The 17,585-nt window shown below is 47.7% G+C and overlaps 2 protein-coding genes across 4 annotated transcripts in view; one reads left to right on the top strand and one right to left on the bottom strand.

Moving 5' to 3' along the window:
* Positions 1-4,589, top strand: part of LOC146346579 (uncharacterized) — a 53,963-nt gene extending 49,374 nt beyond the window's left edge. Inside the window, exons 2-3 of the mRNA XM_084851419.1 lie at positions 4,086-4,322; positions 4,425-4,589. Coding sequence (XP_084707545.1) covers positions 4,086-4,322; positions 4,425-4,489 — 302 coding nt within the window. The 3' untranslated portion in view covers positions 4,490-4,589. The remainder of the gene's footprint in view (positions 1-4,085; positions 4,323-4,424) is intronic.
* Positions 4,590-5,063: 474 nt separating this feature from the next.
* The window catches only part of LOC146346580 (zinc finger BED domain-containing protein 4-like), a 56,597-nt gene continuing 44,075 nt past the window's right edge, over positions 5,064-17,585 (bottom strand). For 2 of the 3 annotated variants that reach the window (XM_084848729.1, XM_084848728.1), the window contains 2 exons: positions 9,326-9,714; positions 5,064-8,086 (listed from right to left, as the gene is read on the bottom strand). In XM_084848729.1, the coding sequence (XP_084704855.1) occupies positions 5,481-8,086; positions 9,326-9,710 (2,991 nt within the window). In that variant the 5' untranslated portion in view covers positions 9,711-9,714 and the 3' untranslated portion in view covers positions 5,064-5,480. Of the gene's footprint in view, positions 8,087-9,325; positions 9,732-17,585 lie in introns of those variants that run through there. The other variant, XM_084848730.1, reaches the window with a different exon arrangement.

Below are 17,585 nucleotides of genomic sequence, written 5' to 3' on the forward strand. Positions count from 1 at the left end.
TCATGTCTCCCTTTACCCTCCTTTTTTCCAAGCTAAACAAGCCCAGCTGTTCACAGAATAGTAGCATTGGAAGGGGCCTACAAGACCATCAAGTCCAATCCCCTGCTCAATGTAGGAATCCAAGTCAGAGCATGCCTGACAGATGGCTGTCCAGCCTCGTCTTGAATGCCTCCAGTGTGGGAGAGCCCACTACTTCCCTAGGGAACTGGTTCCATTGTCGTATTGCTCTAACAGTCAGGAGGTTTTTCCTGATGTTCAGCCAGAATCTGGCTTCCTGTCACTTAAGCCCATGATTCCGTGTCCTGCACTTTGGGATGGTGGAGAAGATCCTGGCCTTCCTCTCTGTGACAACCGTTCAAGTACTTGAAAAGCGCTCTCATATCTCCCCTCAGTCTTCTCTTCTCAAGGCTAAACATGCGCATTTCTTTCCATCTCTCCCCATAGGGCTTTGTTTCTAGTCCCCGGATCATCTTTGTTTCCCTCCTCTGAACCCTCTCCAGCTTGTCTGCATCCTTCTTAAACTGTGGTGCCCAGAACTGGACACAGTACTCCAGGTGAGGCCTAACCAGTGCTGAGTAGAGGGGAACTAGTACTTCCCGGGATTTGGAAGCTATGCTTCTATTAATGCAGCCCAAAAGAGCATTTGCCTTTTTTTGCAGCCACATCACATTGTTGGCTGATATCAGGTTGTGATCTACAACAATTCCAAGATCCTTCTTGCTTGTAGTGTTGTTGAGCCACGTATCCTTGTTATTGTGCACTTGCTTTCTTTTTCCTAGGTGCAGAACTTGACATTTATCCCTATTACATTTCATTCTGTTGTTTTCTGCCCAGTCCTCCAGTATATCAAGATCACTTTGAATTTTGGGACTTCCGGTTGGAACCGATGTCACTTTGGCAGCTTCCCATGGGTTCTCCCATGGGACCTTTCTCAAACTGCTTTTTAAAAGGTTGAAAAACCTTTTCATCTCCCCCTGGAATTCAAAGGGGGGCAAGGCGGCATCTGGACAACATCTTGGAGAAAATCCCTCCCCTTGAGATAGTGTGGGGGGGGGCTGGATTCCAGGATTATCTCCCCAGAGCTTTACCAACTCAAAAAGATGTGATGAGACTCCTATTTCATACGAGAAAACATGGCTGACGTGTTCCATAATAATATATGCTTCAAGAAATATCAACAACTCCTGTGGGATGATTTAAGAAATATTAACAACATCTGAGAACATCTGAGGACCTCTAAGATCTGTCTGAGAGAAAGATGAATGCACTGAGGAGAAGAAAGGGGATGGCTTCACTGCCAACTCCCCACATACCTCCTGTGTCAAAACTTGAAAACAGAAGATATAGGGGAATTAGTTCCTCTGACAAAGACTTTATCTTTGCAATTTATGGAGCAAGCCAAAAGGTTGGATTTAATCCCAAATTCCATCAACGCCTTGCCAGGAGCTGTTGATTTAATTAATGCATCATGGCAAAAAATGGAGACGAGCTAGAAGACCAAGTAGCAGGGTATGAAACTTCAACACAAATTTGTTTTAAAAATACCTCTGACAGAATTTCTCAACTGGAGGCCTTTATGAGAAGATCCAATATATTTATTATTGGGATTAAAAATCTGTCTAATGATGTAAAATTTAGGGGTGGACGAAAGTCACTTACCTTTCGTCGAAGCTTGCTTCGCGGTGTGGGGGAGGCGCTTCGGTTCTCCCCCTGAAGTTCAGGCCGGGGGGGGAGGCTTCCCGCCTCGCCCGGCCGAAATTCAGGCCGGGGAGGAGGCTTGCCGCCTCGCCCAGCCGCGAACGCGAAAGTAAAAAAACAACAAAAAAACGCCCCCTGATAGGCTACGTGACGATTCACGTAGCCTATCATGGCTAGATCTGGAAAGTCAGCTGTGATAGGCTACGTGAATCGTCACGTAGCCTATCACGGGTGACTTTAAAAAAAAAAAGCGCGTACGCGAATGGCGGCCCCCATAGGGAGCCGCCATTCGCGTTCCTTATTTAGTTGCTGTAGTCTCCGTAAATGTTTACGTAGACTACAGCGAAAATAAGGACAACTTTATTTGCGTTGTCCTTATTTGACCCCCGTAGTCTCCGTAAATCTTTACGGAGACCACGGCGAAAATAAGGACAACGTTATTGTAAAATATTGTAAATATTATGTTGTGATTTCCTCCGTAGGGGGGAATCCCCCCGTTGCTTCTGCCGTACTCTCGGAAGGTGGATTGCCTTGGCCAGAACTTTTCCACTATTCTCGTAATTATTTACGTATTTTTCGTTGCTGCCCGAAATATGTTTCCCACTTTCCCGCCTTCTGTGCGCTCCCCCGCTGTCTTGTTTTCTCGGACAGGGACAGGGACTGTGATTTTATTAATTTTTGTGTATTTGTGCTTAATGATCCTCGCGTTTACTGGTCTTGTTGTTAACCTAACCGCCTCACACAGTCACAATAAAAAAAAACGGGGCTGCAGCTCCACTTCCGCAAAATCTGTCGTCAACTTCCTGCTAACTTCCTGAATGTCATCTGTATTTGCGCTTGCGTCTGCGTGGGGATTTGTGGGTGGAGTTCTGTGGTGTGGTGGTGGTGGTGTGTTAGTGCTGGTGCTTGCTTATTATTGGATTTCCTCTGTTGTTTGTTCATTGTTGTGGTTTTGTCTGGTCTGTGTGTGTAGTTGTGCATTGTGGTGTTTTTGTATGGTTTGGTCTGTGTGTGTGTAGTTAAGTGGTGGTTGTGCACGTGGCTGTCTTGGTGTGTGTGTTTGTGTGCAAATTGCAAAATGGCTGCACCAGTGCGTGGCAGGAGGTGGGACCATGAGGAGACCAAGGCCCTCCTCAGCAACATTAAGCGCAGCGAGGCGGTGGCAGTGCTGTTTGGCAGCTCCTCCTGTCGCAATGAACTTTATTGGGCCCAGATAAAGAGGAGCATGGAGCGAGCGGGCCACGATCGCACAGTTGGACAACTGAGGTCCAAATGGAAGGCGCTCAAGCAGTCCTTTGTCAGAGAGGGGATTGCTGCTGCCGAGCGGAGGGCACCGCTGTCCAACCCCCCCGCCTACTACTGGCGCATCCGCAGAGTGTGGGTCCAAGCAGGCCGGCCCACATTTTTGCAGAGGTATATGCCTGGTAAGTTATAGTTATCCCATCATCAAGCTCAACTAAATATGAAGACAAGGATGTGTACCGAAAATGAAGCTATCTCTTTGTGGTCTCATGCAGAAACAAACAAATCCTGACATTTAGCCTGCAATCCTATGCTTGCTGAACTTGGACAGATAAAGGTCCCATCATCTTCCAGCCACTTTGGCTGGTTGAAGAAGGGATGCTGGGAACTGCATTGTTTTTCCCTGTACAACCACATGCATAGGATTATGCGGGCCTGGCTACTACAACTCATATTACACACTGACACACTGTCCATTTCCAGGGAAATGCTGCTGCTGCCGGTCTCTGCAGTGCACACAGGGGGACTGGCACTAGCCCAGCAGCAACAGGGCCAGCCTCTCGGTGTCGTCTTCCTTCTTCATGTAGTGATTGCTGAATTTTTGCACCCCACCCACCCCACTTTCTACCAAGACATTGGCACTCCAGTCAACTCATGAGCAAGTGTTCATCTGAGACCTTGGAGATCTGGGTATAGTCCACTCAGCCATGGAAGCTCGCTGGGTGACTTTGGCCCAGTCAGAAAGCCCCAGCCTACCTCAGTGTTGTTGTTGTGAGCATTAAATGGAGAGGAAGAGGCTAATGTGAGCCGCCTTGGGTTCCTTGCATTAGGAAAAAAGGTGGCATTTATGCAATGCATCACTAGAATGAACAGATACTATGGCATTGCAAATATAGAAGTGGGGTGACTAGAAGTGCAATCCTGTGCATGTTTACAGAAGTCCAACAGTCCCCATCACACCAAAACTGTCAGTACTGTATAATCTGCCTCCCTAATTATCCCCTCATCATTAGACCTTGTGGTGGGAGGACAGAATCAGTGGTCCTTATGGTAGTGGGGATGGTGATAGACAGATCAGTGACTGTGGTTTTGTTCACTCACCACATATATAAAGGCATTCATTCTGTTACTGTGACATCCCACAGCTGCGCATCGTGCCTTGCTGGTGGAGGAGGCACTGAGGGCCGCGGAGAGGGACAGGACAGAGGAGGAGGAGGAGGAGGAAGAGGAGGAGGAGGAGGAAGAGGAGGAGGAAGAGGAAGAGCCAGCAGCAAGAGGAGCAGCATCTGTGGAGGAAGCCCACCCTTCTTCCACAGATGAAGCCCCTCCTCTTGTGATCCTGACGCATCTGATAAGAGACGTCCGGATGCTCAGGAGGACCTGTAAGTAGTACTACAGAATGGCACCTGACCTGAGCTAACACCTCTGCCTGCAAGATGCATATTACCATTGTGCTTTATTCTTCTCTTTCTTTCTACACACAGGTGACGACCTTCAAAGGAGGGTGGAGGCCCTGGAGCGGGAAAGCCATCCTCCTCCTACGAGCTGAGGCCTGCAGCCACAGCCAGCCAGCCCAACATTGTTTTTGAATTGTTGAATTGTTTCTGTGTTTTGTCTTGATCTGTTCTGTTTGTATATAAAGTTCTTTCTAAAAAATAGGTTACAATTCCTTGGTTCAAGTCCACAGATATAATTTCTTAAATCTAGATCATTGTACACAATGATCTCTGTGTTTGCTTACTGTTAACCGCAACAAGAATGCCTCCCCAGAATCCCAGCCAAACAAGAACAGCTTCCCTCATAGGGAGATGGACAGTCCACATCCCTCTTGTTATGAATGAGTGCATTCAAGACGAGGCTGGACAGCCATCTGCCAGGGATGCTCTGACTTGGACACCGTAATTTGAGCAGGGGGTTGGACTCGATGGCTTTGTAGGCCCCTTCCAACCCCATGGTTCTGTGGCTCAACGATTCTATGAAGTATGCTTTGTTTTACGTGTAGGTGCATATCACATACATGTAAACTGGACGCATACCAGAGGGATCTTTTCACATAGAGCTCTCGGTCCTTAGGAAAACCCAAAAGCTGAGGGAGTCCAGGGAGAGACCACAACAAGGTCTTTGAAAGCAATTCCGTGATTTATGAAAGAATTTTAAATGAATTAAAAGCATACATCAACATCAAGAGAAATAGAACTATACATACATTTGGGGAATCAGAATCATACTAACATTCAGAGGGGTAAAGATACACATATACAGTCAATAGCGGAGTACATCCGCATAGAGAACTCTGTGTGTGTGTGTGTGTGTGTGTGTAGTAGCGATGTACGCTGTTGCATAGTCCGCCACACACAGTCGGGTAGCGCAACTGGATTCTGCATGTGAGGTATTATTAAGCTCCGCCACATATCGCCAGTGCTTTGGGCTCTGCCCAGGCCAGACAGGGACTGCAGGTTTGGACAAAGTTCTGAGGGACACCTCCGTGTGACCACTCACAAGTTGTATCATTCTGCCTCATTGTCCCTCAGAACTCTGGCTCACACATCAGCAGTGTCATCATCCCAGGGTTCCTCCTCGTCACTTGATGACTGCTCTACTCTGCTGCTGACAGCTGGGGGGAGGTGCTCCTTGGGAATCCATCCCCTGTTGGAGCGTATGAAGGCGAGGGTGGAGACATGTTGTGGCGTGAGTCTGCTTCGGTGGGCGGTGACAATGTTGCCTGTGGTGGAGAAAAGCCTTTCAGAGGCCACACTTGAGGGAGGGCAAGATAGATGCCAAATGGCGACTTTGCTCAGATGTGGCCAAACGCCACGTTTTGTATCCCAGTATAGGAGAGGATCACTCTCTGGGCTGATCTGTGTTCCCGAGAAACTCTCTCTTGAATAACCTTCAAGTTCCCGGACAAGCACATCATAGGCTGATGCTTTCCTGGCTGCTTTGGCACATTCCCCCCGCCTGCGCCCACTTACACCAAGCTCCACTGCCATTGAGGAGTAAAAGCTGAACTTGAGACAAGATGCCCCTGTGTCTGACTCTGTTGGTGGTGCAGCTGCTGTGGCGTCATCATTGCCCCTCCTGCTGGTGATGGTGCTACTGCTGCAGATATTGTCTTCAGGGGAGGTAGTGGTCCTACTAGCCTCACCCAGCTCCTTCTCATCCAGCCCATCTCTCTGGAAGCACTCCATGACTTTCTCAGTCAAATATTTTTTAAAACTTTGGAACTCAGGGTTGTCATTTGTAGGCTCCGCACTTGTTGAGCTATCCCTGAACCGTGGTTCAAGGAATGCAGCAGCAACGTATTTCATGTCCCCCCTGATTGAAGTTATGTGTTTGTTGGTGCCCAGCTCCTGCAGAAGGAATTCTGCAAGCCTAACTGCAGGATTGGGGAATAATTCCCTGCCTCCAGCACTGGTGCACTCACAAATCTCAGAATGGCGTTTTCTCAGCACCCCCTCTATGATCCTTAGCACAGGTAGCACTTGGCCCAGTGTGGCATAGTCTGCACTCAGTACCGCTGTGCATTCATCGAAAATTTTTAAAATGTCCACCAGGTCTTGCATCCAGAGCCACTGATGTGGTATGACAAAAAATTTGGAGTGGTGTTGCTTCTCAGTGATGTAGTCATTTGTAGCTGGTCTCTGCTCACAGAGTCTCTGAAGCATATGCAATGTGCTGTTCCAGCGTGTGGACACATCCAAAATGAATTTGTGTTCTGGAAGGCCACGGCTACGTTGGATGGCGCCGATTGCCTCCATTGCTGAGCAGGACTGCCGGAAGTGGGTGCAAATGGATCGGGCCACCTTAAGTAGCTTGACAATTTTTGGGGAGGCGTTGCTCAATCCAGAACGCACCACAAGGTTCAAGCAGTGCGCAACGCACGGAACGTGGTTTAGCCGTGCAATGCGGGCTGCTTTTAGGTAGTTTGAGGCATTGTCTGTTGCTACACAGCCCACTGTAAGATTTAAGGGGGCCAACCAGGACTGAACAACACCACTGATGCTGCTGCTGACGTTTTCTGCTGTGTGTGTCCCAGAGAGCATTGTGAGGGACAATGTCGCTGTTCTACGACTCAGTCGGCTGCTCGCACTGATGGATACCCAGTGCGCAGTGACACACAGATAAGACTTTGTTTGGTTACTTGTCCATGTGTCACTCATTAAATGTACACTTCCTCCAACTGCACATTTCAAATCCTGTTGGATCACCCGTCTGATTGCAGAAGCCAGGGCTGGAATGGCTACGCCACTAATGTAGTGACGAGAGGGGACATCCCACCGAGGGCAGATGCTCTTAATGAAGGCCAAAAAGTCTTCATCTTCCACCAGGGAGAAGGGAAGCATACGTGCTGCAATGGCCACTGTCAGGAGGTGATTCCACTGTCGTGCCTGGGCGCTGTCAGAGGGTAATTTCTGTGTCAGCGCAAGGCATTTCTCCAGTGAGACCTGCCTCTTAGCAAAGCTGCCTTCTGTGCCCTTCCCACCCAGACCACTTTGCGTGAGGTCTTTGGAAGATGAGGCAAAGGCGGTACTGTTCTTTTTGGATGGTTGTGGCTTCCCGTCGCTATCTTTGGGCACAAGAAGCGGATGATGCACCTCCATGTGTCGCCTCATGGCAGACGTGCCCACTCGTGGACAGCCCCCTTCTTTTCCTAGCCGCACACGGCTTCGACAAATATCGCACATCACGACATAGCGGTCGTTCTCTGCATATTTGAAGAAGCGCCACACATAGGAGCTCACCCTGCCACCACCATTTCTTCTTTGGGGAATGGGGCCTTCGGTTCCAGATGAGGTGGCAGCTGGAGCTGCATGTTCCCACTCATCTGTGGATGGTGTTGTTGATGGTGCTGACCAGTGCTTGGCAGGGGACGTTTGTTCCTGAGGTTTGGGATTGCTCCCGCAGAACGCAGAAGGCTGGAAGTGGAGAACAGAGTCAGACCTAGTCTCAGCAGGGACATCATTGATATAGAAGAGCTCCTCATCATCTTCGCTGTCCGGATCACTGATGACGCTAAGTCCTCCGGCATTTTTTTCAAAATCACCTGAGCCGCCGCCCACGAGGTGATGATCAGCAGGCAGCTGTGGACCTGGTTCACCTGTCCCACTTCCGCTGTCGGATGCAGGGAGGACGGTTGTGGGCGTCTCTGTAAAGATTCAAAATACATAGAAGCAGAGTTTCATGAGAAATGCGACTTTTACACAAGAGTAATAGCCAAGGAAATAAAACTGTGTTGTTGTACCAATCTATGAAACATAGCTTGGAGGACTCGCAATCAATCCACATGACACAAGGTGCAGTTGTAAGCTACTCCTGCACTACTGAGCACTGAGAAAACACATTAGGTGCAAAAAAAAGGTACTGTACAGACTGGGAAACTCAACGAGAGTTATCTAAATGTGTCCTCAATGGTGAAAACATGAAAAGCATGGGGGAGGAGATATGTGGCTCCCTTGCAAGGTCCACTCCTTTCATCAGCTCTATTATACCATTGTGTGGGACTCATCCCCCACAGGGCTGGCCCAACGCGTTTTGCTTCCTGAGGCAAAGGGTAAAATGGCACCCCTCCATCCTACATAGGGCGATTGCTGAATCTCTTACTTGAACAGTGACAATGGGAAAGCCTCTTCCACCACACCAGAGGACAACAAGCTGGCTGAGGAGCTGCAAGGCTCCCTAACGATAGGGCGGGTCCTGACCTGAGCACATACTTGGCGAATCCCACTGCCTTTTTCAAGGGTGCATTTGTGGTCCCCCAGGAGCAGTGCCTGATTAGTCAGGCCCTCTTTTTGTAGTAGCCGTATCGGGGGTCAGACTAAAGGGACTAAATAAGTCTCTGACTCAAGATTTCTGCAACATTTTAAAAACCATCCTCAGAAATGAAATTGCTTAATCAATTCACATCGCAGCTCTAGTTAAAAGAGATCAAGCCCAAAAAAGACAGCAAACTATGATGAATGGCTTTGGAAACAAGCGAGCACAAAACACTGAAGTGTTTTCCCACCGAAAAGGTGTATTGTTTGAGAAAGTATTGCAGTTCTTTTAAAGACTTGGGGTTTTCTTTCGTACTGGAGCACCATGTAACATTTAAATAATATGAAATATGTTCACAGCAATGAATATGGATGAATGTAAAACAGTCGTGTATGTTTTGTTGTGTTGAAGAAGAAGATCCCTTCCCCAAATGCTCCCCTCCAAAGGTTTTGGACTTCAAATCCCATCAGGCCAAGCCGGCATGACCAATGGTCAATAACGATGGGAGTTGTAGCCCAAAACATCTGGAAGGCTGCAGGTTGCAGAAGGCTAATGTAGGGACTATTCAAATATTCAAAGACATTTGTTTGTATCCAGATATTCACAAGCACCTGTGGTGACAGAGTCTTACCAGATTCATCCTTTGGAATGAGGTAGATATCTTGACTTTCATCCCGCCGCTGCAGAGTCTCCTTGGGGACATTTTCATCCGCTTTGGGTTTGGAGACACTGCCCTTCCGCTCACCATCCAAGGACTTTCTTCCTCTTCCTCTGGAGTTGTGGCTAGTTGTGCCTGTGTCACTTTCTGTAGCGGAAATTGGCAGTGTGCGCTGCTTACGGGTGCGGGGTGGGCTGGGGCCGCTGTCGCTGCTGGTCACACCTTGGGCTTCCTCCACTTCCATCTCATTATTAAAATACCGCTGAAATGCAACCTCAGCGGTGTATGTTCTTGCCGGGCGCCCACGCCTCTTCTGAGTGCCGGATTGACCACGGGTTCCTCTTTTCTCCATGTTCATGTCTCTGGGCAGAAGGAGACATAAATGCATGTGGCAAAGCTGAAATCATGTGAACAGCCTAATCGCAGATATCGTACAGTGTAGAAGTAGTTACCCTCCAATCCAGCCATTCAGTGCTAACTAAACAGGGGCATATTGTACAGCAGACTAGGCTGAAAAGCCCAGGATGGAGGATGTGGCCCATCCATGCCCAGGAGGATGGGGGATGGATGGAGGCCTTCCAGCTCCCCCCTCCCCCTCCCCCTCCCCCCTCCCCAGAAAGAATTGCATAGGCAGGCAGGCACATGGGTGAATCCTGGGAAGCCCAGGAGGATGGGGGATGGAGTCCTTGCAGGAGGCCTTCCCCCCTCCCCAGAAAGAATTGCATAGGCAGGCAGGCACATGGGTGAATCCTGGGAAGCCCAGGAGGATGGGGGATGGAGTCCTTGCAGGAGGCCTTCCCCCCTCCCCAGAAAGAATTGCATAGGCAGGCAGGCACATGGGTGAATCCTGGGAAGCCCAGGAGGATGGGGGATGGAGTCCTTGCAGGAGGCCTTCCCCCCTCCCCAGAAAGAATTGCATAGGCAGGCAGGCACATGGGTGAATCCTGGGAAGCCCAGGAGGATGGGGGATGGATGGAGGCCTTGCAGCTCCCCCCTCCCCCTTCCCCCTCCCCCCTCCCCAGAAAGAATTGCATAGGCAGGCAGGCACATGGGTGAATCCTGGGAAGCCCAGGAGGATGGGGGATGGATGGAGGCCTTGCAGCTCCCCCCTCCCCCTTCCCCCTCCCCCCTCCCCAGAAAGAATTGCATAGGCAGGCAGGCACATGGGTGAATCCTGGGAAGCCCAGGAGGATGGGGGATGGAGTCCTTGCAGGAGGCCTTCCCCCCTCCCCAGAAAGAATTGCATAGGCAAGCAGGCACATGGGTGAATCCTGGGAAGCCCAGGAGGATGGGGGATGGATGGAGGCCTTGCAGCTCCCCCCTCCCCCTTCCCCCTCCCCCCTCCCCAGAAAGAATTGCATAGGCAGGCAGGCACATGGGTGAATCCTGGGAAGCCCAGGAGGATGGGGGATGGAGTCCTTGCAGGAGGCCTTCCCCCCTCCCCAGAAAGAATTGCATAGGCAGGCAGGCACATGGGTGAATCCTGGGAAGCCCAGGAGGATGGGGGATGGATGGAGGCCTTGCAGCTCCCCCCTCCCCCTTCCCCCTCCCCCCTCCCCAGAAAGAATTGCATAGGCAGGCAGGCACATGGGTGAATCCTGGGAAGCCCAGGAGGATGGGGGATGGATGGAGGCCTTGCAGCTCCCCCCTCCCCAGAAAGAATTGCATAGGCAGGCAGGCACATGGGTGAATCCTGGGAAGCCCAGGAGGATGGGGGATGGATGGAGGCCTTGCAGCTCCCCCCTCCCCCTTCCCCCTCCCCCCTCCCCAGAAAGAATTGCATAGGCAGGCAGGCACATGGGTGAATCCTGGGAGGCCCAGGAGGATGGGGGATGGATGGAGGCCTTGCAGCTCCCCCCTCCCCCCTCCCCAGAAAGAATTGCATAGGCAGGCAGGCACATGGGTGAATCCTGGGAAGCCCAGGAGGATGGGGGATGGAGTCCTTGCAGGAGGCCTTCCCCCCTCCCCAGAAAGAATTGCATAGGCAGGCAGGCACATGGGTGAATCCTGGGAAGCCCAGGAGGATGGGGGATGGATGGAGGCCTTGCAGCTCCCCCCTCCCCAGAAAGAATTGCATAGGCAGGCAGGCACATGGGTTCCCCCTGCTCCTCCATCTCACCCCAAAATCACTAAGCATAAGGGCACATTCAGGTAAAGTAAACATACCTTCACTGTAATAAAGAAAAAAGAAAAAAGGTTGAACTGCAGTGCCGTAGAACACAGGGACACAGAGAAAGAAAGTTGCAGCAGCTGGGACGGAGCAGCAGCGGCGCCTGTTCTAGTCTGTCTCTGGACTCTGGAGTCTAGCTTGGAGCAAGTGAGGCTGCTGCACGACCGCCGTCCTATTGTGAACTAAAGGCGGGAATCCAGGGGATGAATGGTCGATGAGTTCCCTCCCCTCAATTATCTTCCTGGGGGGGTGGGGGGGTGGCCTGGAGGGATCTCGCTCAGGTGACCTCACCTGACCTGAACCTGACCTCACACATACAATAAAAGTATAAAACAAAAGATGAGGCTATGCAGCTCAGCCTCAGGGCAGACAGGCTACGTGCACTTCGTGACCCCGTCCCTCCCAGCAAAAGAAAGCCGCGTCGTAGCAGGAAAGGAAACTGCATGTTTATTAAATAGTTTCGTGAAATCCCTTTCGCCATCTTTCATCCTAATTTGCGAAGTTGCCTTCGTAAATACCTTCGTAAAACTTTCGGCAGATTAAAAAAAAAAAAGGGTCGCGTGAGCTCGCGTTCAGGTAGACCTGGGCGCCTCGTCTCGGGAAAGGGTTCGGCGAACCGAAAGTGACTGTATTCGAGCCCATTTCACTTTCGAGAGAATTTCTCTGACATCCCTAGTAAAATTGCCAATTTTTGTGGATAAACTTTTGCATGAGATACTCCCTATGCCATCTTATTATTTACTTGATATTGAGCAGGCATTTCGTGTGCCAAATGCGAAAGGGACTGACTATACTATCATATTCCAATTTGCAAAAGTCTCCACAATTAGGGATGTACGAAAGTCACTTACTGTTTTGCGGATCTGCTTCGTGGTGGGGGGGAGGCACTCCATCCCTCCCCCCAGAATCCTCGATGGGGGGAGGCGCTCCGTCCCTCCCCCTGGAGTCCTGCCCGGCCGGCTCCACTCTACGGGGATTCCGCGGAGCCGCCGGCCGGCTCTGCCTGCAGCCGGACATCCGGCCGCTGGGTAGCAGGGACGCAAATGGTGGCTGCCATAGCCACCACCGTTTGCATCCCTGTATTCAACCGTGATAGGCTATGTAAATATTTACGTAGCCTATCATGTCTGGGTTAAAAAAAAAGAAGCACGTACGCAAATGGCAGTTGCTACAGTGGCCGCCATTTGCGTTCCTTATTGTTCGCCGTCTTAGTCTATCTAAATATTTATGGAGACTATTACGGCGAAAATAAAGGGGAATGCAAATAGCGTAGTGGGTGCTATTTGCGTTCCTTTTTGATTCGCCGTTTTAGCCTATGTAAATATTTACTTAGGCTAAAACAGTGAATCAAAAAGGAACGCAAATAGCGCCCACTACACTATTTGCATTCCCCTTTATTTTTGCTGTAATAGTCTACATAAATATTTACGTAGACTAAAATGGCAAAAAATAAGGACCGCAAATGGTGGCTGCCATAGCCGCCGCCATTTGCATACGCGTTTTGTTTTCATTTTTTACCCAGACATGATAGGCTACGTAAGTCTTTACATAGCCTATAACATCTATGTAAGAAAAAAAGAAGGAGACCAGACTGTAAATGGCAGCAGTGGCAGCGAGTCGGTAGACCAGCCACCGCCGCAGCCGCCACTGGAGCCGCCGCCGTCCGGAACATCTGCCCCAGGTAAGTCTTGTCCCGGGGGGATCTGCGGGGGGCAGGCTGTTCCACTACAGATTTCGGGGGGCCAAATGCCAGTGCATTCAGCCTCACTGAAATCCGTGGCGGAACTCTCCACCATCCCTAAAAGAATTATATCCTGCGTTTGGCAGGAGGGGGTCGAAACCTTTCCTGGAAACAAGATAAAGTTATGTTATTTCCAGATTACATCAAAGAGGTGGCGAATAAAAGAAGGCAATTTATCAAAGCAAAATATATAGCAAAACAAATGAACTTACAGTATTACTTGAAATATCCTGCTACAGTTTGTATTGTGTCTGAACGTCAGGGGAAGAAGTTTATAAATCATGAAATAATGGAGGCATGGCTGAATGTAAAAATGCATGAGAATTCTGTTATAACTGCATGAACTGGAATCTTTAAACAAGCTTTGTTAACTGTTTGTTTTTAGTCTACATGATCCAGGCTAGGTCAGAAGATAAATTATTATTTATTCTCTTTCATCTTTTGTTTTTTCTTGCTTTTCTTTATATTTTTTATTTCAAAAAAGATATGGCATGCTGTATTTAAATTAATTGTTTGAGGGTACATTGTGTACTAATATATCTAGTATAAAATATTAAATATATTACTGACTGTTGAAGGTTTATTTTAAGTTTTATTATTATGTAACACTATAATCCTTTTTAAATTGCTGTTGTTGTTGTTGTTGTTGTTGTTGTTGTTAATCTAGGCTACTGGGAATGAACTGTAGACCTGTTTCTTGGATATAAGATTGATGATATGATATTGAAATGTAAGGTTGTTTATTAAACTGTAAGATTGTTAAGGTTATAGATATAGTTTGTAAAGTAGAATGGCATCAGAGGCTGGGGGGTACTGGAGTTTAAATTTAATTCTTTAAGGGGGAGGGAGGGGGGAAGGGGAAAGAATCTTCTTCCTTTTTCTTCACCTCCTTTCCTCCTCCCTTTGCCTTTTTTCCTTTTTTTCCTTTCTTTTTCCTTCTCTTTTTGTTATTATAGTGTCCTCATCAGAATATTGTATTGTTGGGAAATTCTAGTACTGATCAGTTTGTTGGTATGTTTGGTATTGTATATTTCATTTCTAAAGATAAAATAAATAAAAATATATTCCCCCCCAAAAAGAGATCACTCTGAATTTTGTTTCTCTCTTCCAAGGGATAAGCTATCCCACCCAATTTTGTGTCATCTGCAAATTTGATCAGCATTCCCTGCACTTTCTCCTCCAAATCATTAATAAAAATGTTGAAGAGCACTGGGCCCAGGACTGAGCCCTGCAGTACCCCGCTCGTTACTTCTCCCCTGTTTGAGAAGATCCCATTGATAAGCACTCTTTGAGTCCGATTCTTTAGCCAACTGTTGATCCACCAGATCGTTGTTTCCTCTAGCCCAATTTGAGCTAGTTTGCTCATCAGGAGATCATGGGGCACTTTGTCGAAAGTTTTGCTGAAGTTGAGGCATATTATGTCCACAGCATTCCCACAGTCCCACAGTCCTCATCAAAAAATGAGATCAGATTCATTGTAATCTTCTCTCATAGAGGAGATGCTCCAGCCCCTTGATCATTTTAGTTGCCCCTTTCTGTACTTTTTCCAGCTGTGCAATATCCTTTTTTAGGTATGGTGACCAGAACTGTACACAGTATTCCATTCTGAGTCAAGGAGGAATGTCTGAGGGAAATGGTGTTCAGTTTGAAACACAGCCCAGTATGGCCTGAGCAAATTCACATACCAGTTGAGGTGATAATGAATTTCAGCACCGTCACTAATTTAATTCCACCATTTGAGCAATCTGGATTAGAAGCTTCACCTACTATGGGAGCCTGGTTGTGAGCACAGGGCATACAGCAACAACTGAAGCAGTCATGACCACAGATTACATTCGGCTTTATCAAATGATATAGCATATTGACTTTTCTAGCCTGGCAACAGCAACTGCAATAAGGAAGCATGGCACATGTATAATACAAAACAAACACACAGAAACAAATTGCTATTTAAGTTAATTATTAAATTCATTGAACTGAAGCACTGGGGTTGATCGGTTTGCCAGGTGCTTTCTAACACTGGCTCTCATGCAATATTTCTTGTCAAACCGTATATCAGGTGTGGTCTCCCTCTGTGGATCCTGCCCAATCACCTCCCCAAGGCACACACCCCTGGAGGCTCCTGGGTCTTGGGGAGGGGCCTGGGCGGGGAATCCCCCTATTATTGCCAATCACTGATTAGTGAAATTAGGGGAATTTTCCTTGCTGAAGGTAGGGATGTCTGAGAGATCTGCAACAGAACCAAATGAGTTCAGATTTTCATGAATCCAACCTGCAGATTCCACAGAGGACCAGCTTTTCTCCTGCCAGGTGGATTCTGCAAAATTGCAGACCACTTTTCCAACTTTGCCAGATTTTGTTGTAGAAAGATGCACATTTTTTTCTTTTAAAAATGGCACCAAATGCACATTTTCCCCATAGACTAAAGTGTGAAAATTGGGGAGAATTTGCACATTTTCACGTGTGCAAATTTGTGCAAACTCAGAAATTGAAACCATCTGATTTCTTGGATGGGTGGATGACAGGACGAAAGGTGGCTGACAATCTGCGAAACACAGACAGACCAGATTTTACAAAATCTGTACATCCCTAGCCGAAGGCACCATTCATCCTCCCGATTTATTTATGTATTTATTTATTTTTGACATTTCTATACCACCCAAGAGCCAAAGCTCTCTGGTGGATGCCCAGCTGAGACAGTGGCTGGAGTGCTCTAGGAGCTGCCTCGGTTGGGACATTTTTGCCATGCAAAAGCTTCTTCCAAAGAACTGGAGAATGCCCATGTGCAGCAAAGCCAGTCCCCTTAGCATCAGATATTGTATCTAGGTTAAGTTTGCAATGCAAGGCCAAGCACAAGAGCCTTGCAGCCCTCTCTCAATTCTCCATGTCACACTGGCATATCTATTCCGAGATTCTCCAATGAAAGCTACAACACTTGTGAAAAATAATCTCTTTCCATGGTTACATGCAGGGAAAAATGCATTGCCCCTTAAACCCTTAATGATTCACTAGTTGCTAGAAGAGGCATCCTTAATTGCTTATGGCTGGCAATTTCTCCCAGTTGGTCTCCTGCTTCCAGAGCTGACTATTGAATGCTATTCCACAGAGTGTAAGAAAATCTCAGTTTTTTAAAGTCAACCTGACATAAATTTAATATTGTTTTTACAACTGTGTTTGTCTCCATGTGGCCATTAGGGCTTTATTCAGTTATCCGTAGTGTCACAATGGGATGCTCTTCCATAAGAGCCATCAACAAAGGAAGACAAATGTCATAGTGGTACATGTGCCTATAAGGAAGGTGGTCTCCATAGCAACAATAACCATGCCAAGGCTCACTCAGAAGAGAGCATCTTTGCCGGCTGACACGTATCTCTGCTTAGTAATTCCAATCATGCCCATTGCCAAAGCTGAGTTGGAGGACCTGACTGGAATTTATTGCAATGGGCAGAAGCAGAGCAGATGTGGAAGTTTCTGCATTATGCTGAAAAATACCTATTTTCCCGTCTTGACAACCACTTCAGTTGCGTTAACTGAGCTGGAATCCATCTCTGGCTAGGAGCTCCAAAGATGAAGGTAGCTCATATTTCAAGTGTTGCATGAGATGTGTTGTACTATTTAATTAGCCAGACACAACCTTGGAGCAAAATGCATGTTTAGGGAGCAAAAGATGCAGGTTTAGTTCTGAGTACAAGATGTTCAAGCATGCGAAACCCATGTGGGCTTTTGAGTAGTTTAAGAATTTCCACACACCCCAAAACCCTGCCAATTAAATGAAAACATATATCTAAGTTCCAGGGAATCTGTTGATGGAACATGTATGTAAGTATTATGGAAGTGTCAACTGAATGTATCATAAATGCATCATCTCCAAAAACGAAGTCTAAAATAGGGATGGGTGAACATGTCAGTTTGGCTTTCTCCCCATATTCCAATCTTTAAAATCTCATGTTCTTTCTCTCCTGAATATTAAGAACTTTGCAAATGTTAGTAAATTCTTATCAAAACCAAATGGAAATGAAACTCTCAACCAGCTGTACAAGTGACATTCAATAGGCTGACCTGTACCCAGCATGTAGAGGGCTGTGTTCTACTTGCCTGCCATACGGTTAAAGATGAGCCTGTCAGAAATAAGAGGTGGCAACCCCAATTCAGCACTAACATGGTGGAATACACAGGGATTCCCTAGCTTTGCAGAGCAAAACACTCAAAGCCTTCAGCCTGGATGGACAAATCAATTAGTTTTGGTTTGTGAGCTGAACAACTCATGCACAGAATTAAGAACCTGACCACTGGGAAACCTACTATGGTCTCCTCCAGCTTTA

This window comes from Heloderma suspectum, chromosome 4 (assembly GCF_057233095.1).
Source record: "Heloderma suspectum isolate Gila_16-S chromosome 4, 16-S_ref, whole genome shotgun sequence".
Classification (NCBI taxonomy): Eukaryota; Metazoa; Chordata; class Lepidosauria; order Squamata; family Helodermatidae; genus Heloderma; species Heloderma suspectum.